Here is a 21,744-nt window from a genome sequence, read left to right as displayed (position 1 = left end):
CAAGAATGATCAACATATCTCCCAGAGTCCAGAGAGAACAAATGTTGTCAGAACAAGTAGTTACAAGTCCATTAAAACTCCCCAAGGAGAAAGAAACTGCAGAGTTGGTTAAACATTTATAGGCACCTGTGAGTTTTAGTTACTGTATGCATAGCACAGTACAGCTTCCTCCCAAAGCAACACCTGCTCTGCTCCCAGATCTTTGTGTTATCACCAAGAACCATTTAATCTAAGTGAATAAAAGGCTCCTTGTGCCTTCCCCACTGACTAATTCAAAAAAATAAAAATGTTAACAGCCATCTTTGCCCAGCCTAGGAAAACATGAGCCCACCCACAGGGATTGTAGTTGGAGCTCTGGGAACATGCACAGCCACAGCTTTACAGCATGCTTCAGGTAAAACCAGCTAAAATCCCCAGTATGGCTTTGTAGCATTTATAGAACAATATTATAAATCAGAAAGAGCAGCTCTCATCATGATAACACATCGAGACTCCCAGAGCTGAGCTCTGCCTGGTTGCCTTAGCAATCCCAATAAATGCACTGGGGGATTTCTTTACCTGCCTTATCTCTGATAGAAGCACCCAAATGAAAAAGCCAGGTGGGGCATGACATTGACACAGCACTGTGGCACTTAAAATGTCTCTGAGTAAAACTTCTCAACTGCAAAAACACTTCAGTCTTGGGCACAGCAGCCAACCTCACATCTTTGGGGAGAATACGGAATAAAGGACAGAAGAAACAATACCCCTTTGCCCAAATCCCTTTTACCTACCTGCACAGCCAAATGCTAGGTGGTACCTAGAAGATGGGCTGAATTTGACACAACACACGTTAGCCTTGGCCTCAATGCTTGCAACTGAGTTGTCCAAGTTGGTAGACCACAGTTTCACTAAAGAAAGAGAAAGAGAGACATGAATAAGCAAAAAACAACAACATGAACTTTATCTGAAAGGCCTAAAATCTAGTTGTTTCATGAATAACATTCTGGAAAGCCTCAGTTGCTAAGATGCTAGTGAGTCTGAAGGGTCAGCTGTCACTGGTGGTCAGTAAGTTTGAGAATATTCTCAAGTCCACATTGTAAATATCAGAGCAGGTGATTAACCACATGCTATAATCTCAGTGCTTAAGGTTACTGCAGAGCAGATTCATACAACCAAGGACAGGAAGGCTTACATTCTTTTTTGTTCCTCCTCCCTGTGCTGAGATGCAAGAACTCCATGATCCACAGCAAAACTGCTTTGCACAGAATAAATATACCTAATTGTATGCACAGTGAGTGAGAACAACTTGTTTTATTCTTGAGAAACTGGCACAGACAGGAGAGAAATCAGTATGTTGGCTTCCTATGATGCAATAATCCCTTGGTACAAGAACTCCACTGTTCTACGAGAGTACCACATGAACACTGATTAAACTATGTGCTAGAAAGGGCTCTTCCACCAGGCACTCCAGTGCTTCAGAGAATGACCAACAAAAAACACCAGGGCTTTTCAAAACATAGTGTTCCCCACCTGCCAGAAACACTTCAAGCACCATTTAACCTTAAGATGAAGAGTGCCAGGTGCTCCTCACATAGTTAATCTTATTATTAAAAGCTAAACAATGCACTGCCTTTGGCCCAGATAAAGGAGCAGCAGATTGGGATCAAGCCCCACTGATTCATACAAGGCAGAAAAGACCTAAACATCTCCCCTCCCTCTTTTCTTGATGAGTGGATCAAGCTGTATTGGAGTATCACAATCTGAGACTGGAAGTAGAGCAATCTATGTTAATCATATTATTAACATATGTTAAACATATTATCAATGTTAAACATGCAGCTGCTACATAAAGGGTTAAAATCCCCTCAAGACATCCCCTTGAGCTGCATGGGCTCCTTCAGATCCGTGGCCAACAGCACCTCCAGTCTTCTTACTGAAAGATCACTTTGGAGGTGAAGTGAGCAAAAATAAACAACAGGAAACTGTGATCAACACATGAGAGATCAGCAATTTTATGGGGTGTCCCCCACCCTCTGAGGAGCCCTCTGTGTCACTTGTTGGCCAGCATTTCTCAGGGGCTTAGAGGGAGGAGCAAGGTTTCCAGCTGGATTATCCAAGGATGTTTTAGAAAACAAAGGAAAAGGAGGAATACTGTCAGGTTGGTTCCAGTGCTCTTTTGATAGTATGGCAAGCACTGAAAGCAACAAGGCTGGGCTGATTCTGACCATACAAGGATGGAGGAAACAGCACAGCTCAGAGCACACCAAGGAATCATTGTAAATACAGCACTGTGTGGGTATCTGGCAGCTGCCTGGAACATCAGAAAGCAGCACACAGACACCAGCAGAAATACAAACCCCAGGGGCATACTCTATTTGCCCAGAAGCATTATGTAAAATTCAATGAAAACAGCACCCAGCCTCAGGTTGGTTTTCAGAAATAAATGCATTCTCATTGATCAGAGCTATAATACTCATCCTAAACACCTGGCTACATTTTAAAATGAAATAAAAGCTTTGGAAGCATGGCTTAAGAAGTTCTCTTCTTCCAGGCAAGATGGGATGGTAAAGCTTATCCACCATATTCTGCACTTGGGGACAGAGGGGAACAGGGAAATATTTTGGAGAACAAGAAAATATTTATGTTTTGCTTAAATGAACAGACACAAGGAGATGAGTAGTGTAAGTTCTGGTGGCAGTGAAGCCCATCAAGTTTATGGATGAGATAAGAAGCAAATAAAACATGTTTATGAGAGAACAGTGTCAGCAGACAACACCACTTCAACTTGAGGAGAGTGGGGTGGGTACATGATCTCAAGTTCAGAGCAATACTCTGCCAAAACCTAGTATTAAAACAACACAGGCTTTCTTTGAAGCTTTCCACCCAGGTATTTAAAGCTGCATCCAAAGCAGCCAAGTCTCTCCTTGACCCCCCCCAACAAACAAATGGCCATCTGGTCCCAGCTCAGTATCAAAAGCTAATTGAGGGCTATGCTTCAGCTTGGCTCCTTTTTTTCATTCAAGCTTGCAGGTCATAAGCTGAGCTATTTAATCTGGTGAAGAGACAATCCATGTGCTCTAAAGTCATCATAATATTTGTTACAACTGACAGGCACAGATTAGAGCCTGCAATTTCTGTGATCTAACTGCTGTGAGATATGCAGGGCTCCAATTATATCTTAGTCAGTACCATAAAAAGGATAGATGGGACACATAACAACACATAATGAAACATGTCAAGTTTTACCTAGAACTGCCCATTATTTTTTAAAAAGAACTGACAGGTTAATAAAGCATAATTCATAAGGGTAGAGTTTATTTGCTGTAGCTTTCATGGGTTTTGCTGAGGTCGAGGCAGTAATTATCCAACACAGATGTCTTGGTAGCATCCAGAATTGTGTTGATGAGACAAGCAACTATCTGAGACTGACTATTTCTGAAACACATGTTCTCAAAGCATATTTTCTCTCATTTTGCAGCTGCTGAGAGACATCTTTATGTGGCTAAATACCTACCCCTCACTATTGCATTAAAAAGATGCCTCCAGAACAGTTTTTCCAGTTTAAAATATTTCAGTCTTTTCAAGATTTTTTTTTTAGTTGAAGATTTACACCAAATGTGCAAGTTCATCAGTTAATTTTCCATGCATCAGTTCTGTGTCTAAACACTGACTAGAAGAGGCAGAAGCCTGTACTACAATAGCTGAAGGTTGATGTTCACAGTTGGTACACAGAGCAAGGATGTTTCATCCAGCCTGTCACTTGTGAGTTCTTATCTGCTCATCTGCTGCTACTCTGGAAAAGCTCTAAGCCAGGAATAGGATCTTGCTACCAGAAAATTCATTTGCAGAGATTAGTAGAATCCCTAGGAAAGGAGAAAGCTGCTGAATTGTACTGCTAGGCAAAATTTTGGATCCACTGCCTCATGCAGGGGTCAGGAAGGTGGTGTAAACTGATGACTGGCAGTAGGCAGTGACTGCAGGGCACTCTTTGTATAAGGCACAGACTTTACTGTCAATAAAAAATAAATATCAACATCATCTTGACTTCTTCAAGGCACTTCCACTAAATCAATCCAACAACCTCACAAATCTCCAGAAAATTACTAAACTTTTAGCCAGAAAAATGACCAAACTGAATGTTCAACTTGATATTTTGAGGGCAATAAATACCTACACCTCAAGTCAACAGAAACTGAAGGAATGAAATATCAATGAAAATGAAGTCCCAAACAATCCTGTGGAAGTTGATGGAGCAGACTGAGCTGCAGTTCTCAGGCCATTTCCCCTCTGTAGAGGGCTTTTTTTTTTTTTAATGAACCCATATCTGCATATCTGTGTTGCCTTGCTGAATTAAGTGCACTATAAAAAAATAGCTGCAGGACTAGTACAGGGTCTCATTTATTGAGGCAGCATGGAAATGACTTTCCTTAGATGTAATGAGACACAGGCCTGCATTCCTTCTTGCCATGAGACAACGAAAAGTAACAATTGCTACAAACTCAGAGCTCTCAGGTGCTCCTGGCTCTATCCTACTTCTCACTTTTGAGCCAGGAATAATGAAGGAACTACAGGTGTCTTTTTAAATTTGAATTTATCATTGCTTCTTCTATTTTCTTCAGTTTCAGAGAGCTTCAAAACCAGACCACAGAAACATTTGATCACTCCAAAAAATTGCATCTATCCCACTAAAGACAAATTCTACCCACAGAGCATCACCAAATATTTCACTGTCCCTCATCTGCTAACTTTACCATGGCCATAAAACTCCACCCCCAATACAGAACAGACAGCTGAAAGTCATTAGATAAGTGGATTAGCTCTAGCCCTGTCTTGGTACTTTGATGGCATCATTTTGCCTTCACAAAATTCATCTTTTCTTCTCCAAGAGCAGAAATTCATCCTTTCCTGCTTACACGAGTATCACAGCTCCTGCCATTATTATGTGCGTAAAAGAATTTAAATTAAGGCTGTGCCTACTCCCCAAGCTCCTTGTAGAACAAGTAAACACCAATTTTGCTCACTGCTATCTAGTTGGAGTATACCTTTGGGTCCCTACAGACATACACAAGTACCTTTGGCCCTTGAAAAAGAGAGTGCATAACAACTGTAGATGAAAGTGAAGGGTTTGTACACACACTAGTTATTCTAAGTACAATAATGCTTTTATGCTCTCATTATCTGCTGTGGAAGTAGGAAGATCTTCCACAGATAAGCATATTCTGGATTATTTTCATCTCACAAGATGGACAATGCAAGAACCTGGGGTCCAGGGATGCTGCTGCTAATTGTAGGAGAATCATTTTCTGCCTAACAGCACTGTTAGCATCCCCTTTGCAGTGCCTGAGCCCTGGCAGAGAGAGCTGAAAAGCACAGGATTTTTCATTCATAAGCACCTTCTCCAACACACATCTACTTTCAGAATTAGCTTCTGACTTGAAAAAAAAAGAGGAGAGACAGGTAGATACACAGGCAAGCAGGAAGAACTGGCAAAGCTGTCCCTTTTTTGGCTGCCTTGTCCTGACTACTTGACAGGGAAATGTGATACTTGTGCTTTGTGATGAGATTAGCTCCTGCACACCCGGTGTGGCCTCAAAGGAGCAGAGAAATCAAAGAGGACAGGAAAAGTAGATAAAAGATCTTTCCTGCCAGACACTCTACTGGGCCAGACATGTATTATTGTGTATTAAAACTGACCAGAACTCAACCAAACCACCATGAACATAAACAGAAGGACAAAATTTTAAGTTAGGCAGGTTACAATGAAGATATTTGTCATGAGTGTTACCATTCCTTCCTTTCAGTGTGATCACCCAAATGAAAGATGGACAGTACAACATTAATGTGGACATTTTGCTGCTATTGATCTGTACCTCAAAAACTTCTAAATTCTCTGCTGAGACTCAATTTGTCTCTAAAGGGCTCTTAATATATGCAAATCACAGGCAAGTAATGGTAAAAATAAAGGATAAAATGTTCCAGACCAGTTTTATCCACCAAAACCCCAATACACCTTCAAAAGACCTTTGTGAATTGAAATGCAGGTTATGTGGATCTGCAGGCTTTATTACAATAATTTCTAAGTAAACAGTACACTTTTAGAGACAATTACTGAAGAAGTGAACAGTTAAACTGAAGACAGAAGCTCTGCTTGCAGCTGGGCTTTGCAAAACTGGACACCTTGTTAACATGCTAATAAATGCAGATCCACCTGCCAGATTAGCTTTTTATATGCATGGCAAGAGTGGGGAGCACTGATGAAGAGGTTGTTAACTTACAAGGTGAATATTCACTTCTGCTGCATTTAAGCACATAGAAAACACACCTGTCTTCCACCAGAAAAGGAAGGGGAAATGTACTGAAAACATTTTAAACTCACCTTAAATATAAAATAATCATTAAAGCTTTATAAATGGAATTACCAGCTTTGGGAACTGTAGTGACAGAACAAGGGGAAGGGTGAGATGGGCTCTTGGGAAGGAATTGTTCCCTGTGAGGATGTTGAGGCCCTGGCACAGGGTGCCCAGAGCAGCTGTGGCTGCCCCTGGATCCCTGGCAGTGTCCAAGGCCAGGCTGGATGGGGCTTGGAGCAGTCTGGGACAGTGGAAGGTGTCCCTTTTTCCAGCAGAGGCTGCAAAAAAATGAGCTTTAAAGGTCCCTTCCAACCCAAACGATTCTATGATTATATTATTGCCAAATGTAATTGAGGAACATTAATTTCTTTTTGCAACAGCATTTAAAAGCTTTTTGGAAGGGGGAAGCAGCTTACAAAGTTTAGCAGTGATGAAAAATTAATTTATCATTTCAAAGCAAATCATGAAGAGCTCTGTCCAGAGCTCTGTCAGCCCATCTGGGAGAAGTGATCCCCACTGCTTAGGAAAGGAACTTTTAAACTCTTACTGTTAAATAACTCTGATTTGATACTGTAAACATTCCAGATAAAGCTCTCATTCATTAGGGAGGAAGAATTCTACACCTCCCTCAGTGTCATCCTCTTCTTCAGGAGCCTCCTGTATAGAAGAGGAACATTTCTTACCACCATGTAGTAAAGGGCTTGGCTGAAGGGCTCTCCAAAAGTGCTTTTTCAAATGGACCCAGGAGTGTGGAAGGCTGAGAGCTGCTCCCAGCACTCCTACTCAATCCAGCTCCTTAAAGCTCCAAGAAACACAGTCTTTAACATGCAGAGCTACAGGTAAAAGAGCAGCAGGCATTTTTAGCTGCTGCTGTTTTACTGACAGCCTTGTTTTTGAAATATAAATACATGCTGTTCTTTTGAAAGGCCCTGAGGCTTTAACTCAACAAGTTTAACTAATGTTAAAACACATTTTGGTTTGTTTGGAGTTCAGGAGAATGTTAGCTGAGAGTACATTACACAAAAAACGTGAAGCAAGAGATGTTAATCCAAACAAAGCTTCTCCTTCTCCAAGATCCAAATGGCTCAGTAATATCTTGCCACATTACCTCAGCAATTACAATACTGAAGGCAGCTGAGGAATCAGCTACTTGAAATAGCACATTTTTGTTCTTCCCATGGAATACACAGAGCCTATGTCTCCTACACAGAATGTGAAATAAAACAGTACCTTTGGCATCATCAGAGCCTGAAGCCAATAGCTTGGGGTCCATCAAGTTAAAGTCAACACTCCAGCACCTTTTCTCATGCTCCTGTTGAGAGAAACAATATGGCAAGGTAGTGAGCTGTAATGTGATAAAACAGTACAGGAAAACACACATTTGGTATAAATTGTCAGGGACCTGGAGGGAGAAGTTTACTATGTTTATCAGTTTTTCAAAAAATATCTTTTCTCCTAATCAGATTGATCCTATCAATATGCTAGACATGCCAGGAAAGCAGAAGAGACTAGAATGGTTTTTTTAAAAATTAAAACTGATTTCATTTTTACTTTGAAAGAAAAAAATAATTCAGGATATACACATCAAAAACCTGGTTTTGCAGCAGTATTTGACTGGCTGTGGTTCCACCATGAGCTGCTGCTTATCCTTGATTGTAGCTGTATCTTTCAATATTAATAAGCAATTTTTAAGTATCTCCCAATACTGACAAGATGCTCATTTCAAACATCTCCTCTCTGAAAGTCCAGGAAATCCTCACCTTCCTGCTGAGCTATTAAGTAAGTCTCCTGGTGTCTAATCCTCTGTTTTACCACTCAGATAAATATTATTAAGACTGCACACTCTTCCTCAAAACACAGAAGAGCTGTAATTGCTATGCTATCCATCCCACATGAAAGCACAGCATTACATTGAATAAAATCTGAAATTCAGTCAAACCCCTTGTGTAAAGCCTTCAACACAGGCTTACAAGACAAAAAGCTCACAAGGATGAAGTCACTAAAGGGTTTCAGTACATGCAAAGCAGATGTCAATGCCTCTATCCAAATCCAAATAAAAAATTCAAGTAATCTGATAGGAAGCAAAATGAGTTTGATTTAACATAAGCAACAGCTGGTCGTCTCTAGGTTCATTATTCAGCCTCATAAAGAATTGCAAAATGTATCTGAGGGGAAAACAGACTAGATTTATTCTGTCCAGTATAATTTCTCTTTCATTGAGATATGCAAAGGATTAGTGAAAACAAGCATTATAAAATGACTAAAAAACAATGAGAAGGTAAACGGTGGCCTAAATAGGAACTTTTTTAAAAACCTTCCTCTTTGGTTTCATAATTACCATTGAAATCAACTGCAAAATTCCCATAGTGTGACATATTAGGACTGAAACAACAAACTTGAGTTTCCTAGATTAGCCCAATTCTTCACTAGGTTACAGGATGGGGGTTAAAAAGGGTCCTTCTGTCTGGAAATGAAGACCTGCATTAATCAATAAATTCTAAATCTGCTGATTAGACATAAAGCTTATGTTGAACTGTCAAGGAGTCTGTAGTTCATCCATTATCACTGACCAGTTTCAATGGGCTGTGCTACCTACACAACAGCCTGCAGCACTTCCAGCCTCATCCCAAACACAGCAGCCCTCTTCCAACCTTCTTGTTCTGATCACGGGTTCCTCAGAAGCCATTAGATAGAAACACAGTGTTTGAGTTTCACAAAGAAACAAAATGCCAGAAACTTCTCCTGACCAGGTCTCATGTGGGGAAGGAGCTGCCTTGCTCTGCTTTGTGCTCCCTTCTCCCAGCCTCATTCAAGGCTGCATTTTGCACTTCTGCATCTCTAGCACCTGTGCTGGCAATCACTGCAGAGTTTTACAAAAGGCTTTTGACAAGACTCAAGTGTGTTGTCATATTCTTGCAGGGGTTCCATGCTGTTGTCTCCTTATCGCAAAAGTTCCAGACCTCCTTGGTGTTTCTCATGGGCAGCTCCTCAGAGCACTGACTCTTTCTTCTTCCCAAAGCAGCCACTGACTCCAGTTCCCCTCTCACCCACCCACCCCACTCTTCTATAGCATCTTCTTCTCATTGGGTACAGCTGTGGCCTGTTAAAGTCAGGCCTGCTCCTAATCTTTGATAATTGGCCCAGCTGAAACTCCTTAGGGGTAAGATTACTTTCTACACTATTTTCTTATATTCCATCCCCCTACAGAAGTGGAACAGGTATGGAGAGACTGAGGCTTCTAAAGAAAGGTGAGACAGCTCCCAGGAACTGATTTCTCCTTGTGTAGATTCTCTACCCAAAAGCAGCAGCAAGAAAACATAACTGCCTCACAACTGTGAGAGGAAGACAGAGCTGCCCCCCTTGGAGGACTACAGCTCAATAAAGCTGTGCAGATGAGAGGCATTTACCAAACAGGAGGAATATCCATTTCAGCCTGTGGAACAGAACAGCCTTTTGCTGGACTAGGAGCAGCACCTCAGACTCAGTGCTGTCCATGCAACAGGAAATGCTCCTGGCTGGTTGTGTGTTACCTGGTAGACCTTGGATCTCTGTCCTGTGAATCCATCCCAAAGGATGACAGTGCCTTCATAGTCACTGCTGGCTAGCAGGTTCTTGTGGTAACTACTCCAGCTGATACAGCTTAAAAAGAGCAAACCCTGGTCAGTCTTGCAGTAAATCCATGTACAACACAAAAATCACTCTTGCAATACATTAAACAATGAGTATCTTTGCAAAGCACACAGCACCTTGATCAAACCACCCCACTGAAACGTGCAACTTAGGGAAAAAATACAAAATCCATCAGAAATAAAACCTTATTCCACAAACTAAAAGCAAAACTTTATTTGCTGAAGAGACATCTCTCCCTTGAAGTGCTAGGGTCTAGAGCTTTTTAAAAATGCAATTATTTCAAACACTGAGGGTTTTTTTGCTATTTGAGTACCACACGAATTCTCAGAGAGCTCAAGGTTTGATGCCTTGATACCTCTCAGCAATAGACACTACTGTTATTATTACCATAAACAAATTATTATTATACCATAAATTAACAACAACAATAATAATAATAATCACCATTATACCATATTATTATACCAAATTGTTATTATACCATATACTACTTACCCAAGAGTAGTTGTATATGTAAAATGCATAGATGCATGGACAGTAAATCAAACTCTCCTGCAGCACACAGCTAATATTCTATATATGTAACTATGTGCACATGAAAACGTGACTTCTGAGAAACTACTTCCAGCTTTCTGTAAATGCTAAAAATGCCTTCACATCCAGGAGGAAACAGCAATTTGTTTACTATGAATATTTTAGGAAATGTTTCTGATCAAGAACTGGGAAATATAGCACACAGGTTTTTATTTCAAGCTGAATTGAGGGGCTGTGCAAAATGAAATGATGGTTCCACTGGCAAACTCCAACGATCAGCAGAGAAAACAAGAGCAGCAACACTGCCAAGTCACACTCGCAGCATTCTGGCACTGTGCCTCCACTCTGACTCCCAATGACAGAGGTAAGAAAATTTGTAATACTTGTTCACCAATTTTTGGACCATCTGGCCAAGAAGCATGCCAGTAGGTATCAAGTGTGATGTACAGAGCAGAAGCTGAGCTGACAGATCCCATTCATGCAGGTCCTCGAGCAGCTCTGACACGGATAACTGGATCATGGTAGCCTTGGGGCCAAGTTTTAACCAACAATACAAACCAGAAGTCCACAATTCTGTAACTTCTTAGTACTGCTTTGATCAGAGCAACTACACATTGAAATATGATGTAGATACATGGATACTGATTTAGGAGTATTATACCTTGCTAAATTCTTGGTTCCACTATACCTACCCTTCAATCCTGTTTTCCTTAATAATTTACACACAGAAGAGGAAAAATCCTTTTCCTTGCTCATGGTAGTTAAACATTCATTTTTCCATTAGTTAAGTAACAGTAAGGAGCATTGCCATTCTGCTCCTGACTATGCTGAAACTTAACAGCATTCCTTGGTTTTTAAACTTTACATTCAGAAACTTAAAATTTTATTTACCCAATATAAGTCACTGTTTTTAACCACCAACTGCTAAGATGATGGTTGCAGTGATACAGCTCATGCAATGATTTCCCTGGGTTCACCTCTTCCATGATGTGTCATTAATGAGAAAATGTTAAGTATCCCTAACCCTTGTAGGCATGAGAGCTGTCCACAAATGCACCATCAAGGAGCCATCACTATTTCAGTTCTACTTCCACTAGGTACCCACACAGAAAAGCAGGTCTTGACAGCCTATGATTTACTAGAAGCCTTATTCCAAGAGGCTTAAGTGACTCCCTGAGTTCCAAATGGAGTTGGCAGGCACTGCCCACCAGTTCCATGAGGTGAAGGTTGCAGCAGCCCAGAGTTAACCACATCTGACACATGGAGTCATGTTTCCAGCTGGAGCAGTCCCTGATGGAAGCAAAAGCAGTTCAGAGGCCTAGAGCTCCACCACCCTGAGCTGTGGGCTGGGAACAGTCTCCAGCCACTGGCAGGGAGGTAGAAACCACACCACAGGACACCTTTATCAGTTCAAACCTGTCCTCCCAACCAGATTATCTCCTCTCAAGTCAGAGCTTCAAGGAGCTTAAGGAAGAAAGGAAATAATCTGTAAGTAAAGCCATCATGTACAAGCAGAAAGAATACAACCTAGAGCCATATCTTAAAAAGCAATCTCCTATCTGGATGGCTTTGAGAGGACATCAGACAGCACCAGCAAGTGAAAAGGGTGCTAGAGGAAGGCTGATGTGCTGGTGACACACTTTGGGTGTTAGAGGATGAATATTCTCTTCATACTCAGGTGGAACAATTACACAACCACATCTTGTCAATAAAGAAATCACCCCCAGACAATGAAAATTAAGAATTACTGAGTAGGTAGAAAGATGTAAAGGACAAGAGTTTAACAGTTCTGTTTGAGATGTGATAGATTTAAAATACTTCACTGATGGTACAGATGGAGAAAAACATGGTTTCTGTGCCCAAAAGCATGTTCATTAGTTCTGGCACAGCAAAGATCCCACTGCAGCGTGATGGTGTTAAACAAGGGGTTAACATTCATTTGGAAAGCATTAATAGACAGACTTAGAGGGGAAAACAGGAACTGACAGGTGAAAAATGGTTAGGGATTTGCAGCCACTAAGTGGTTCAATTAACACCCTTTAAAGTCACACACACCATAAATCTTTCATTTTTAAGTAATATGATTAAAAGATCATAGTAAGACAAAATCAACCCTGTTCCAGCTCTCTGCCTTAATTCTGCCCTCATCCCCACCCAACTCTCTTTACAAAGTCTGAAACTAGAGCTTTTCCCTTAACATTGCAATACCTGAGCTTCTTTCTAATTTAAATTCTCCAAAGTAACCTTTGCAGAGTGCAATTTAGAGTTAGATCAGGAAGAGGGGAGCTCCCTTTGCAGGTAGATTTTACCAAGGGCTGTCCTTTCATAGAAATCACAGAATGGTTTGGGGTAGAAGAAACCTTAAAACACCCCTTCATTCCATTCCCCTGCCAGGGGCAGGGGCTCCTTCCACATCCCAGGGTGCTCCAAGCCCTGTCCAGCCTGGCTTTGGACCCTTCTAGGGATGGGGCAGCCACAGCTTCTCTGATAACCTGAGTTGTACAACTTCCTAACACAACCTAAACCTCTCCTCTTTCAGCTTAAAACCATTCCCCCTTGTCCTTTCACTCTCTGCACCTCTAAAAGTCACTCTGTAAGAAGTCCTTAGGTTGTATCCTCTGGCATCTGTGACAATCCACACCAGGAAGAAGGCTGTGCTGGATCTGGGGTGTGTTTCTCTTCCATATGGCTTTCCTGGGACCTGCAGAGGGCTGAGAACTCTCTGCCACATTCCCCTTAAGGGAAGCACTGATCTTTCTTCCATGCCCAACACAGGCAATTTTGCTGAAGCTTTAAACGCATCAATTTTTTTTTGGGTCCCTTGAGATGCTATCATAGGTAACAAATTGAGTAACAAACTCAAAAAAGGCATAGGGAGCAAGCTGGAGAAGGGCAAAGGAAAGTCAAAGGTGATATGAACCAAAAATGCAGCTTACACAGTCCTCAGATTAACTATCAAACCCCAAGAAATTCATAAAAATAACTTTTTGTAGACAACCTTTAGATGGTCTGCAGCCACATCCAGGAGAAATTGAAGTATGAAGGCTCTGAGATATGATATAAAAATAACTGTTTAGGGCTGAGAGAATGTATAATTCACTGGACTAAAAGGCATTGTGTGATGCCATCTTTTATTTTAAGTACAGTAGCTGTATTTTTTTTTTCAGTTTGTGCTTTGTTCTTTAATCCAGAGACAGAGTGATAGTTACACCCCAGAGATTTTCTTATCAGAAGTTGTGATAGCTTTCCTTCCTAGGGGATTAAGCTGGAGAAACTGTAGTTGAAAGCTAATCATCAACCTCAGAAAAACCCTCCTAACCTCAGCATCTGATCCAGCCACACAGAAATCCTGACCCTGTAAAGATTCATGTGCATCCTTCATTTTAATCAGACACACAAGTGGGCCAGCTCAGTTAGTGTTGTCAGTTATGCTGATCTTTCTTTCATGAGACAGTATTTTTATGGCTAATATGTCTTAAATCCAGGCTCAAGCTACCCAGTGTCAACCACTCCTCTGGCAGTGAGAGCTAAATAAAGTTAAAGCTTTTAATAAGGCACAAACTCCTGTGGTCTGATCTGCTTCTGAGCACCAAGTGCTTCAGAGCCAGTCTGTCACCATGAGCCAACTGATGACTGGTAATAGGACTGAAATGTTTTTAAGAGCATGATCTACTACTGCAAAGGACATCCACATGAATAACAACACAAAACAAATACTTCAGAGACATATGGAATTACATTACTGTGATGAATGTTTTAAAATAAACCCCTTTTTTCCTAATCAATTCAAAGAAAACCTCTGGTATGGTTAAAGACAAATATTCCTGGAGAAAAATTTCATCTTCTTGCAAGTGAATCAGTGATTCCAAAAACTTGAATTAATGCAAGTTGAAGGCATATTTCCTTATAACCTGTTTATTGTCAAACATCCTCTGCATTGGAAATACAGGCACCCAACACAACCACCTCATACCATTCCAAATTGCAGAGTCTACAATGAAAAAGACAATATGACAAGTTTTTGCTTAATTTAAACTTCATAGCAAGAAGTGGCTGCTATTTTCAAAGCTGACAGCAATACACCCATGAAGCACTATTAGGATATAGCAATCACATATTTGATTTATTGAGACCAAAAAATGAAAACTGTAAAATATTAGCAGCCTCCTAAAAAAGAAAGAATACTGATGCTTTGCTTTTACTGCAATTGACTAAACAGATGCAGCTGATTTTGGAGGTTTGTGGTAACATCTATCACTGAAGTACAGATGCTGCAAACACACGGTGGTGAGCATGCAGAATACTAAACATGGATTTCAAAAGCATGTTTACCTAACCACACTCACACATCACCTGCTGTAGATTAACGAGGCCTAAAGCCAATTTTTTACCTGAATGCTAGATCTCCTTATTTTTCTCCCCCTGTGACCTATGGCAAAACAACAAATCTGCCTCTGGAATAAATCAGAGCAGAGCTGTGGCTTGCTGCTAGCCATTCCTCTTCGTCCTTTCCCATCTCCGGCACGGGGGGAGCTGCAGATTAGTGCCTGCCATAGCTAGGGACACAGCAAGTCATAATTAGCTCACAGGGTGCTGTTTATAGCTACTACACAATGCCAGGATTTGTTTCTTGTACTGAAGCTATGAATCTGTAAATGGGATTTTTATGAGGATTTATGTGTCATCTTGTGTTTTTCCTGGAAGCTTATGCCACTGTTGTTCCCAGGGGATGCGATGCACATTTACCAGAAACCCAACACACCGACTTCCTCCCCGCTCTTCAAAATAGGGATAAGAAGGCTTAGCAGATGATGAAAAAAGAATGTATTTAAGAAGCAGGTGGGTGTAAAAAAAGGGGGCTGGAAAAGAGGAAGAGACTCAGCTACAGCTGGTACCAGGGCTCTGCTCCAGGAAAGCCTACAATCAATTACTGCTGGCATGAAGCTCAAGCTTTCAGCAGGCACCCAGCTGGCACACGGCAGAGCAGGGCTGGGCTGGCGCCAGCCCCGGCCCAGGCACGGGCTTCCCTTCCCGCAGCTGCTCTGGGCCAGACTTGCTCTTGGCCAGACACAAGTCCTCACAAATGCTGTCACCTGTCTGCTTTTATAAAAGCCCATCAGAGCCTCTGCTCCTCTGAAAGCTGAGTCACCAACATCATCGCTAATGATTTATGTTCCGGCATCATTGCTCTGAACAAGGTTAACCAGGATCAATTTAACCAGGAGAGACATGTCACCAAATCCCATCTGCACACAGACCCCTGCATCTCTGCCAGGAAGAAAAATACCACCCACTTGCTAGAGCAGAAATATGTTTGTCTTTGATATCAGAAGGGGCACTCACAGGTAAAGTCTCCTGGAGAAGCTGCACTTTCACCCAAATTAAGATCAACGGCTTTAAACTGAGGCTTTTTACAAAGAGCAGGTTCCACTTACTTAGATTTTTCTATTACAATATGGGCACATTTTTAGCACACTGCAATATTCCATAATGAAATTGCAGCCTTCATCTCTAACTTCTCCCTCAAGCTATGCCACTTCAGAAAAGCAAGCAATTATGCTGCTCCAAGCTGCAGCAGCGAGCCCCGGCACCGGTGACTGGCAGCACAGCTAATGGATATAGCAAGGATGCCTCTGACTGACAGACCAACTTTATTTGTCAAAGCCAAAAGCACCTACCTGCCAAAGGAAGCCTGATATAATTGGAGGAGGCTGATGGGGGAAAAAAAACCCCACCATTTACTTCTTCAAAGGAATGAGAGAAACTAGGGCAAGAAAATGAGAGAGGACCTGATCCTCCTTTGCTGAGGAAGAGGGTCGGAGGACAGTGCATTTAGCATTGTCACATATACATAAAATATATATGTGCATGAAATTTGAAAATGAGAAAAATCTTGAAAGCAAGCAGCATCTTGGCTGGAGCACAAAGCCAACATGAGTAACACCACAGAAGGCACTAATGTGACTCTCCTCACTGGCAGCTGGGGGAGAAGGGAGAATTAGCAACTTCCCTAACAACTGGCAGGAGAGTCAAGGTAGCTCCCCTGTCAAACTGAAACTGCAAGTTTAGAATTTGTTTCAAGTTGTCCAAAAAGTACCAAACACACATTGCTTTTCCCCTTCTAATTAAGGCAAAAGGTATTAATAGACTGTGAGATGGTTCTCCTATTATTCTGCTCATCTCTCCACAAAAATAAAGCTGAATGGTGCATACTCGGGTAAAAATGCAGAACATTTCACCAGCCCAGCCAAACACAAGCTCCATAATCAGTTTAGCATATCAATACAAACCACTCAGGCTGCTTTTACCTCCTGTGAAATCTAGTCCCAGGGTCAGCTGCATTTACATCTTCCCCTTCATAAAATAGTGTTATGTAATTCCTGGGAATAATGAGCAATAGCAACACAGGAATGACTGAGCTATCTTTAGAAATGTGTCAGCTACAAAACAAAGCGTGATTTTTACGCTCTAAAATAGGCTCACAAACACTCTTAGTTTTGTTGCACAACATTTTGTTCGTTGGAAGCCGGACTGCTACATAAATTTATTACTTGCACTTTCGTGGGTGCTTTACTGCTTTTAAAATGTAGAGTAACAAATAAAAACAAATTATTGCAACAGAAATGCTGGAGACTTGTATTATAATACTGAATGGGTTTGATTGCCTCTATTATTTTCTTCTGAGCTTTATGAGATTCTTTGAATTAGGATTTTAAAGTTATTTAGCTGGATTCTTTCAGTTGAGGTTCTAACATAGTGGTCTATATTTCACTAGTTTAATACATCTAAATGGATAAAAAAAATGAGTTCACAGTAATGATAGTCCAGAAGGAAAAAAAAAAAAAAATCAAGAAAGGTCCTTTCTCAGGAGCTTTATATTATGAGGCCCAGCAGAACAATACTTCAGGCAGACAAAAATTCCTAGGTAGAACATGCCAGTGAGGAACATTTCCTGAGGACTAGCAAGCTCTCAGAAGAACAGAAAGGATCTGGTCAATGAAGAGAAGAGAGCACAAAGAATCAGTAACTGTTATCAAGAGCTGGGTACAGAGCCTGGACAAGCTATGACTTACCTGGTGCATGGATCCTCCACTTTGAGCAGGTATCCAACAGCATTTGCAAGGAACACAACAGCAGTTAACTTCCCTATTGCCTTTTCTCCTCCAGATATGTGGGCTTTCTTCATCCAGCCTTGGATGAACCCAGTACACACAAGTAACAGTGCCTGTGCCACCCAGTCTCCATCAGTGCCTGCATTCCTCCTTTCCTCTCCAATTCCCATAAAGAAAGCAGAACAATTGCTACACATAAACAATCAAGTGGAAAAGGCACTCTGAGTTCAAATACAAATCAATGCCTACCTGATTTTGGAATTACAGGTCATTTCATTCTCAGGGTAGTGAATATCCACTGCATCCTGAATGACTGTACCATATTCATAGACTTTAATCTTCTTTGTCACTCCAGCGATGGCAAAGTAGTCACAGTCTCGGTCAAACTCAATACTGAGAAACAAAAACATAGGTTGAGAACTCTGTAAAAATACCCCACATACTTAGCAGGAGGATATTTTACCTCCTAAACATCCTGGTATGGCAGAGTTGAAAATCACAATTTTCAGTGTGGACATACTCAGTTCAGAACACCCTGGTCAGATCTGGCACACACCCCAACAGTGTGGAGCTCTTGCTCTAAGCATTGTTCTCCAATCCACCCCCCAACAACATACACAGCTCCATTTCTGTGGCAGCACAATCACCCTCCACAGCCAGGATATTTGTTCACATGCTCTGGAGGTTTTTCCGTTCAGCCACACCATCTACACTTTGTGGTACCCAAAGGTCAAAGCCAACAGCTTGTCCTGGAAAGGTGTTAACATTCCATGGCATGACTGCCCATTGATTCCCCCTGTGTACAACAGCTTCAGGAACTTTTCAAGTGCTAACGCAGAGCAAAGCGGTATTTGTGGAAAAAAACCTTTCCAAATTCCCTGGTAACCACAGGGGGTTGAAATCAGATCATCAGTACTGTAAAAACAACTATGACTTCCATTTAGGGTTGCTTGTGCAAACAGAAGCACCTTCTTTCTTGACCTGCAGGGCAAGTTTGTAATAAATATCAAGGAAGCTGGAAGTAAAAGCAGTCAACTTATAACAAAGTTAAGCTGCAAATGAGAAAAGCCCGAGGTTGTACGTGAAACACATCTAAGAGAAAGGCAGGCAGCAGGTTACAAACAGCTAATGTTATTCCTACCTTCACAGCCTGGAAAGGCTTGAGAGAAATCTGCTAGACATCCAGCAGCTGGGGAAGTAATCCTACTTGCCAGGAGCTCCTGCTTTGCTGCAGCCCATGGCACTGCTGGCAGGGCAGGTGCACATACACCTGTCTCCTTGGAGAGCATTCAGCCTCAATGAGACAGACACCTCCCCAGAAAGGGCGGGGGCAGCATTTGCCCTCAGTCAGGAGGTTTCTATGATCAGTAACCAGCTGTCCCCAAGTCTTCTGATTAACCAGTCTACTGTTTAGAGAAGTCTCTTTTGGAGTTCTTCCACTCACTAATTCATTTAAATCCCTGCTGTCTCTATCACTTGTTTTTTCCCCCCTTAAGAATCCAGAGTGTTTATGAACCAGGGAGGAAGTTCTTAATGGCAGCAGGAAAAACTGAGTTTACACTAATTCAAAACCTTGAGAGCAGGGGTATTTAAGGTACCGTTTTTTAAAATTAGAAAGCATTAAACCAATTACAAGAAGAGAAAGGGCTCTTCAGGCTGCCCCCATTGTTGTAACAGCAAGAGCTTCCTGCTCCTCAACAGAGCTGAGAAGTCGAAGGCAATGCAATGTTTCCAAGGGAAGATAAATTTAAACACCAACAGAATTTTCAAGTCCTTGTAAAGGAGATATCATCAAGTTATTTTTAAACTATGGAGAGAAAAGACTGTTGATATGCAGTCTGTGGCTTTAAAATAATTCAATGAAGCAACTTGAAACTTGGCCATTTAACTCAGGCACCCAAACTTCTCCCAGGAGTGGCAGGAGATGGCCCCACTCACAAGTGACTGCTAGAGAACCTAATCAGGTGCAGCCTACAAAATCATGAGCCTCCAAAATGCAGGGACGAACATGCTTATGGCTGGGGAATTAAACAAGCATGCAGGCATCTATTTAAATAAAATGGGAGAGGGAAAGAAGTCACCTAAGCATCCAGGCTGCTCTCCCCACTCCCCAGATCTACACTAATCGAAATCACTTTCTATACACACAGGATGAAAACACCATTCAGGTCTGTCTTGTTCTGTCAGCTCACCCTATTCTGTGGAAGAACTTTATAATCAAAGCCTCTATAACAATACAAAGGATTTACTTGTACCACAATCTTAATTGAACTGCTGTCTCCTCTCCTGTTCTCTGCCCTGTGGATTCAGGTAAAGCACAACTAAAGTGATGGCAGTGATTCATCTGCCTGGATTCAATTTAAACCCTCAGCCTTCTGCTGAAGAAAGAAAAATAATGCATTACAATGTCTGGTAAAAAGCCAAGTTATTAGAGCAGAATAGAACTTCTCTCATTTGGGTTGGGTTTGCTTCTCTAGTATTAATTCAATTTTTTTTTAATAGAGACATGCTGTAGACAAAACAAATTAGTATTTAAAGATGCCCATAAAAGTTAACACATCATTAAAAAAATAAAAAGCCTTAAGGAATGGAATTGTCAGACCTGTGACCTTCAAACAGCATCAAAGACACTGCAGGGAGAAAAAGAATGCAGAAATAAACCACTACAGTGCAGACCAATACACACCTGCACCTTGGCCTCCCATCACCTGTGCTCAGCCCTGGAACAGCCAGTGTTCTCACTTTCTGCCAGTCAGCTTTTCAGCAGTGATTTACAAATAAAAATAGGAACAATCTAACTACCTAATCAAGTGCATTATATACCATATGAAACTGTTCCTAGTATTTGCAAAGCTCTGCTTACACCTGGACTAATCAGCATTAGGACAAACAGCCTACCTGCACAGCAGCCATTATTTTTATGCTTTTTCTTGCAAGTCTTTTAAATACACTTAGTATTATGCAAGCCTTATTTGCATTTAACTGGCTCGTGGGTACTCCTGTCACCTGCTGCTTGAAGTCTTTGTGTCAATGTAAGCTCTTGCTTATACACAAGCTTATCTATATGAAAATTCACTGGAGAATTGAAGTTTTGTTTTGTCTTGTCAAAAGACTCAACAGAGCCAGCTCAGAAAGACAACATTCTGCTTTGCAGGTGATACATTTCCACAGTCCAAGTGAATTTCTCATTAGCACAATAACATGCAATAGAATAATACAAAATAATTAAACCCTCCAGTGAAATTATCTTCTGGACCAGCAGTGGTCCTTGCTCCTCAAAGATGTACTTGTTAAAAACAGTTATCAATTGCTCCTTTTTGTTCAGCCTATTTTCAAATTCCACATTTCTGACCAACCAAGACTAACCAAATTTCTATAAAGAATCTTTTGGGGACATATGAACTGCTGGATATTTGAAAGAGCTTTATAAACATGCCACAGAATTACTTACAGAAATCAAATTGAAAGGATCTGACAGTTTTGTTTTAGGGAAAATAGAAGAGAGACATCCTCTCATTCCCAAATCACTGCTTTCTTTGTCCTAAGAAGTTGACAACCAACATCTTATGGAAATATCACTAAGAGCTGCTAGAAAGTAAGCACATCCTCAAGGGTTCTGGTTTCTCCACTGCTTATCTTAATTCCCAATCTGTGAGATTATAAATCAGTTGCTTTATTTTAATGGCAAAGCCCGTGACCTTGGAGAACACTCATAGCTAACAAATAGAATTATGAAATAAATTGCTTCTGAAACATGCCTGGAAGCCTGCTTTGGTGTTGAGGATAGAGCAGCAGGGAGAGAGTAAAGCAGGAGTATTTAGCAGCTCTGCCATTGTGTAGAGCCTTGGTACATTTGCATCCTGCTGGTGTGTGCAGTTGTTCTCCACATCCCCGGAGGATGCGCTGGAGTTAGGGAATGCATACAGATGGGCAACTAAATTGATTAAAGGAATGGAGCAGCTGCCTCCCCAAAAGGGTTATGAACAAGGCAACAGCAAGACTGGTGTTCAACAAGTCACACTACAGCTAGGAGGCACTGGCCAGAAGATTTGATTTGGGACAGAGGAGGGTTTCCTCCCTCCCAGTTACACTTTGTAAGAAGCACACACACGTTTCAGGTGGTAACTCCTGGCAAC

The 21,744-nt window shown here is 41.3% G+C and overlaps 1 protein-coding gene across 2 annotated transcripts in view; it reads right to left on the bottom strand.

Moving 5' to 3' along the window:
- Window positions 1-21,744, bottom strand: part of COP1 (COP1 E3 ubiquitin ligase) — a 125,924-nt gene that overhangs the window by 54,549 nt on the left and 49,631 nt on the right. For both annotated transcript variants that reach the window (XM_054638324.2, XM_077182010.1), the window contains exons 12-15: window positions 17,858-18,001; window positions 9,863-9,971; window positions 7,563-7,644; window positions 774-890 (exon numbers count right to left, since the gene is read on the bottom strand). In XM_054638324.2, the coding sequence (XP_054494299.1) occupies window positions 774-890; window positions 7,563-7,644; window positions 9,863-9,971; window positions 17,858-18,001 (452 nt within the window). The remainder of the gene's footprint in view (window positions 1-773; window positions 891-7,562; window positions 7,645-9,862; window positions 9,972-17,857; window positions 18,002-21,744) is intronic.

This window comes from Agelaius phoeniceus, chromosome 8 (genome assembly GCF_051311805.1).
Source record: "Agelaius phoeniceus isolate bAgePho1 chromosome 8, bAgePho1.hap1, whole genome shotgun sequence".
NCBI lineage: Eukaryota > Metazoa > Chordata > Aves > Passeriformes > Icteridae > Agelaius > Agelaius phoeniceus.
This window is presented reverse-complemented; position numbering and strand designations above follow the sequence as displayed.